Source organism: Tachysurus vachellii, chromosome 13, assembly GCF_030014155.1.
Source record: "Tachysurus vachellii isolate PV-2020 chromosome 13, HZAU_Pvac_v1, whole genome shotgun sequence".
Classification (NCBI taxonomy): Eukaryota; Metazoa; Chordata; class Actinopteri; order Siluriformes; family Bagridae; genus Tachysurus; species Tachysurus vachellii.
The window spans coordinates 5,410,001-5,416,430 of NC_083472.1; the positions used below are offsets into that span (position 1 = coordinate 5,410,001).

Genomic DNA, 6,430 nt, shown 5'->3' on the forward strand with positions numbered 1-6,430 from the left:
ATCCCCAACCTTTTTTTCTTGTACCTATCAGTATATTTTTTTCTTGTGTGGTTTTCTGGATGTTTCCAAATTCATTCATTCATCTTCTACCGCTTATCCGAACTACCTCGGGTCATGGGGAGCCTGTGCCTATCTCAGGCGTCATCGGGCATCAAGGCAGGATACACCCTGGATGGAGTGCCAACCCATCACAGGGCACACACACACTCTCATTTACTCACGCAATCACACACTACGGACAATTTTCCAGAGATGCCAATCAACCTACCATGCATGTCTTTGGACCGGGGGAGGAAACCGGAGTACCCGGAGGAAACCCCCGAGGCACGGGGAGAACATGCAACTCCACACACAAGGCGGAGGCGGGAGGCGAACGTGCTAACCACTAAGCCACCGTGCCCCCTACAAATCTGGCCTGATAACGGCAAAAAAAAAACAGCGATGGGTTGGCACTCCATCCAGGGTGTATACTGCCTTGATGCCCGATGACACCTGAGATAGGCACAGGCTCCCCGTGACCCGAGATAGCTCGGATAAGCGGTAGAAAAAGAGTGAGTGGGTGAGTGAGTGGCCAGATTGGTCTAGAATCATAACTGTGTGTGTTTGTGTGTGTGTGTTCACAGGGACTGTTTCTGGAGTACATTGAGCTGCTGGTGCAGTTTGGTTACCTGAGTCTGTTCTCCTGTGTGTATCCACCCACGGCTGTGCTTCTACTAATTAACAACATCACAGAGATCCGCGGGGACGCCTACAAGATCTGCCGCCTCTTCCGAAAGCCATTTTCTCCACCCGAGTCCGGCATTGGCGTGTGGCAGGTGACACACAATCATTATACTAGGTCACAGGGCCTTTTTGCAAAGAAATGTAATCAGTGACTCACAGGACGTAAGAATCCTGTACACAAACCTGCTGTGCTGATTAAAGCGAGTGGTGTGTTGTGTTCATATCTGTACAGTGCAAACCTGGCCACACCTCATTCTAACGGAGTCTTTAAACCTCTTACATAAAACAGAAACTATACAGCAAACATTGGACGATTTACAACGTGTCAGTTTGAATGTAACAGCTGAAGAACCACTTCCTCATTTGTGTGTGTATTTTTGCTTTCCTTTTGCTTATTTTCTATGTGTGTGTGTGTGTGTGTGTGTGTGTGTGTGTGTACACTCCTCAGACAGCATTCGAGGTGCTGTCATTTCTCTCAGTCATATCGAACTGTTGGCTGCTGTTTTTAGCTCCACGGATAAAAGCGTTCACTCAGGATGCTGGACTAAGCCCGAGCCTTGTGCTGATATTCTTCATCATGGTGGAGGTTAGACACACACACACACACACACAGTCACACACACACACAGGCACACACACAAATGCATTAGTGCTGTCGAATCTTATTAAAGATTGCATGTTAATTTGAATTATTTCACAGAGGGAACAATAAACAGAGGCAACGAAAACATTAGCAGTAGCATTGCACTATGCATATCGCTTAATCCATAGATGATAAATATAATGAGGAGGCAATAACATCATATTAGCATAAACCTTATTGTCTCCCTAATTAATTTTCTGAACTCCAGTAATGAATTTCTTGTTTCTGATTCTGAACTCTGATTGTACTCTGATATGTAAAACTGGTATTGATATAAAACACATCATCTTCACCTTCATGATCCCAGGGTGAAATAAAGTATGCCGTAAGTCACGTGCATTTATTTGGAACCTTGTACTACATAACGCAATTCAGGAACATGAGGGCGACGTTTCAGTGGTCTTATATCACTCACTCACTCACTCATTTTCTACCGCTTATCCGAACTACCTCGGGTCACGGGGAGCACTACTGTACATACTCCACATAGTCATGTGAAAGGTCTCTATTAAGAAACGTCCACGTGCCAGTTTCTGATCTTGTTTCAATTTGAACCTGGAGATGAAAGTGATGTAAATGATGATGATGATGATGATGTCCATCTGTCCAAAGCACATTATTCCTTGGCCTTTGTCTTTGTCTCTCTTTTCTTAGACAGCAAAGGTTTCCTCCTTGCACACTTCCCATGATAATTAAAGTTGTGTAGTCTCTTGCACTTTGACATCAACTGTAGCAAGAGCCCTCTGTAGGTCCTGTGATGATATTTTATGGTATTTGGAGACGTCTTTTAATCATCTCGCGATCTGCTCTTGGGGTGAATTTGTTGGACGTCCTGACATGGCCGTGTCGGCTGTTGTTTTAAATCTTCTCCACTTGTAAATTATATTCGGACAGTAGAATGGCTGATTACATATTCTCCTGAGATCATTTTTTATCTCTTACCAGACTCATAATCATCAACAATCTTCTTCCTGAAGGCCTCAGAGAGCTCTTTGGATCTCACCATGGTGATACGTCTCACTCAAAGCAAATCAATCTGAATATCTGAGGTTTAAATAAGACAAGCCTCCTTCAGAATGCTCTGTAACAATGTTCTAATCATTTACACCTTACTGTATGTGATACACCTGTAGGAGATTTTTCTTTGGTTTTATTTATGTAGTTATATTAATCGAATCTTCCAACATTGTTAAAATGAAGATAAAAAAAAAAAAAACACCCAGGCTTTCATGAGGCGTCCTAATTTTTTGACATGACCGGACGTTACTTGTGACCTGGCGATCTTCTTCTTCTTCTTTCGGCTTTTCCCTTCAGGGGTCGCCACAGCGAATCATCTCTCTCCACCTATCCCTATCTTCTGCATCCTCAACACTTGCACCCACTAGCTTCAAATCCTCATTCATTACATCCATATACCTCCTCTTTGGCCTTCCTCTTTGCCTCCTGCCTGGCAGCTCCATGTCCAACATTCTCCTACCAATATACTCACTCTCCCTCCTCTGAACATGTCCAAACCATCTTAATCTTGCCTCCCTAACTTTGTCTCCCAAACGTCCAACATGGGCTGTCCCTCTGATGTACTCGTTCCTAATCCTGTCCAATCTTGTCACTCCCAAAGAGAACCTCAACATCTTCAGTTCGGCTACCTCAAGCTCTGACTCCTGTCTCTTCTTCAGTGTCACTGTCTCTAAACCATACAGCATGGCCGGTCTCACCACTGTCCTGTACACCTTCCCCTTGATTCTTGCTGACACTTTCCTATCACACAGAACTCCTGACACCTTTCTCCACCCACTCCAACCTGCCTGCACTCGCTTCTTTACCTCCTTCCCACTCTCTCCATTACTCTGGACTGTTGACCCCAAGTACTTAAACTCCTGTACCTTCTTCACCTCTTCACCCTGTAACCTTACTGTTCCACTTCCCTCCCGTTCATTCACACACATGTACTCAGTCTTACTACGACTGACTTTCATTCCTCTTCTCTCCAGTGCAAACCTCCACCTCTCCAGGTTTTCCTCCACCTGCTCCCTGCTCTCACTACAGATCACAATGTCATCTGCAAACATCATCGTCCAAGGAGACTCCTGTCTGACCTCCTCTGACAACTGGTCCATCACTATAGCAAACAGGAAGGGGCTCAGAGCCGATCCCTGATGCAGTCCCACCTCCACTGTGAACTCCTCTGTCTGACCTACAGCACACCTCACCACTGTCCTGCTCCTCTCATACATGTCCTGCACCACTCTGACATACTTCTCTGCTACTCCTGACTTCCTCATACAGTACCACAGCTCTTCTCTTGGCACCCTGTCATACGCTTTCTCTAAGTCTACAAACACACAGTGCAACTCCCTCTGACCATCCCTATACTACTGACCATACCTATACTTGTGACCTGGCGATACCGGGAGCAAACTGACACTCTTTAATAGTGTTTTGTTTTTGTTTCTGCAGCACGTCCTGATTATAGTGAAAATGATTCTAGCCTTTATTATTCCTGACGAACCAGACTGGGTCAGAATCAGGAAGGAAAAGATCGAATATTGCAGCATGCTGGCCCTCAAAGAGCAGGTAATGTGTGGCTTTACTGCATCACAACACAACACAACACAACACCTCGCATACACAACATGTCACTTGGTGTTAGAATAGTGATAGGACCGATACATTATGCAGAACCACATTAAGTAATCGCATGCGTCTACACGCTAAGTGTTCCTGATAAACTGCCAGCTCAGTGTATTATATTAATTTGTCTTGAAAGCCTTAGGCTGTGTGTTTATTATGTGTTTCTTTCCACACTGTGTTAAACGTACTGCTTTCAGAAGCTTTGTTTCTGTTTCATCTTACAGAAGGTGAGGCATTCCCAGACCGATGCTCTGCCTCGCTCGTAACCCTGAGATGGCGGAAAGCAGACACAGAGGTGTGGCGTCGACCAGCTAGTTCACTACACCGTGGTTTCTTTAATGATTTAAAGCACTTTGCTGTTGCACCGTCAGGTATTGAGGTGCCAAATGGTGCCTTGTGGGAAATAAAGGACTGCTGTAGTATAGAAAAAAGGCTTTTTAAAGGAACGTGGTATATAAAATACAGAGCAGGACATAGACGTTAGTGAGCTAAATAAGGCAATTAAAGGCATGTTCTAAAGTTAATCAGCTTGCTCACTAACCCATAGGTCTGTGTGCAGAGCATGCATTAAATATGCCTAGGTGGGGTGTTTTAAATATTTAAAAATATATCTTATATTACAAAATGGCACATATGTAAGGCATCACGACGGCGACACTAAACGGCAGACAAATCGCATTATGAAGTACGTTCATAAATATATTATACGTTGCGTCTCAAATCACATCCTACGACCTCATACATAACAAGTCTTTAGTGTTCTTTAGCATATAGAATATCCTTTAAAACGAGTGGTTCGTTAAATGACATTAAATTGCAGGTGATGTTAATAAAAACAGCCTGACACTTTCATTTATCTGCAAATTCTTCCGCTGACATTAGAGTCTGTTATCTGTATCCAGCACCTGCAGATCTGTTTTGTGCTACATGATAAGGTAGGTTCATGTAAAATACATGCATTACTTTTCATCTCTTTTTTCAGTAATAATACAGTCCAGAATCTGAGTTTGCTGCACTCAATTTATTTTTTTTGCACTTGGGCTACGTTTAGACTTGGCATTAAAACACGATCCCTGTAATAAAGCGTCTCGGACCAATCAGGACATGTCACATTTGCATTCATCAACATCACGTAGCTTCTATATCTAGATATCTGATCAGATCTCTCTTTCCCACGCAATATTTAAATAAGTCTGCAGATCAAAGACGGTTCTGCAAAACTGACCTGAAGTGGTGGAGTTTCTTTGAAAACATTTCAGAGAGATTTCGTGAGAGATTTTACAAATCTTGTGAAATGAGAAGGAGGAGGTTTTAAATGTTACTAACGTCTCACGCTATCGTCTCACGCTAACATCTCATGCTAACGTCTCACGCTAACATCTGGATCTGGGATCGTTGCCGGCCGTGGTGGGAAAAGTCTACAGGAATGAACGGTTCTGGAACTTTCTGGTACATTATAGCGTTATATTATAGCGTTATGTATAAGCTACATGCATAAACATATCGTCAGCTACTGATTTATTTCTGTTGCTACTTGGAAGCATAGCTTGAATGCTCACGTCGCTCCTCAAAGATATAAATATGTGAGTCTCACACCCGCTTGTCCATTATCTTTCTGACAGTTCGGGAGAGAGGATGGGAATAAAAGAAAGCGTGCAGGGTTTTGTGTGATGTCGAGCTGTGAACGCAGACACGGCGGCTGGGTTGTGTTGACGTTATACTAAGATCCAATCGCAATGAGTTCGACTACCTCGAATCAGGACACGTCGGACATTTGCACTCGTCTTGACTATGCGTATGTGGACGACATCCAGAGCACTCGGGTCGCATTTTAATGCCAAGTGTAAACTCAGCCATAGTTAATCTAGAGCAGTACATAAACATGTGATTTGAGACACAACACTCTTTGCACTTCAGCCTTTTTGCACCTTTATCATCTAGCAGCCAAAGATTTTAGCTTGCAGCAATATTTACCTATATATGGTGTGTAGTTTCCAGTTGATGCCTTTCTGAATTTATCCAGCCACATCTGAGTGATGCTTTATTGTCCAGCTAAAAGAACCAAAGAGTGAGAATAATACTCACCAAAATGTTGTGCACTGTACTGATAATGATGAAAAAAAAAAGATACACAGACATTCATTTGTTTACTCCGTTTTAATAAATAAATACAAAAATAAATTAATCTCATTGAGACAGAGTCATTGTTTTAATAAGGGTCAATGGGACTCTAGACATAGCCAGATGTCATTCTACCCTGGTCGGTAAACTGGAGACCCGAGACAATGAGAATGAAAATGAAAACGTGAAGAGTGAGTGAGTGAGGAACGGTGACGTCATGACGTGTACGTCTACCTGCTTTTCTACAGGTGAAGTCGACAATTTAGAGCAGGTCTGCGGTCGGGAAGTGTCCGAGTAAGCACAGTACGGTAC

The 6,430-nt window shown here is 43.2% G+C and overlaps 1 protein-coding gene across 1 annotated transcript in view; it reads left to right on the forward strand.

The window, feature by feature from the left end:
- ano10b (anoctamin 10b) overlaps positions 1-6,182 on the forward strand; it is a 15,823-nt gene extending 9,641 nt beyond the window's left edge. Inside the window, exons 10-13 of the mRNA XM_060884930.1 lie at positions 624-815; positions 1,172-1,309; positions 3,824-3,940; positions 4,222-6,182. Of these exons, the coding sequence (XP_060740913.1) occupies positions 624-815; positions 1,172-1,309; positions 3,824-3,940; positions 4,222-4,263 (489 nt within the window). The 3' untranslated portion in view covers positions 4,264-6,182. The remainder of the gene's footprint in view (positions 1-623; positions 816-1,171; positions 1,310-3,823; positions 3,941-4,221) is intronic.
- Positions 6,183-6,430: the final 248 nt, after the last annotated feature.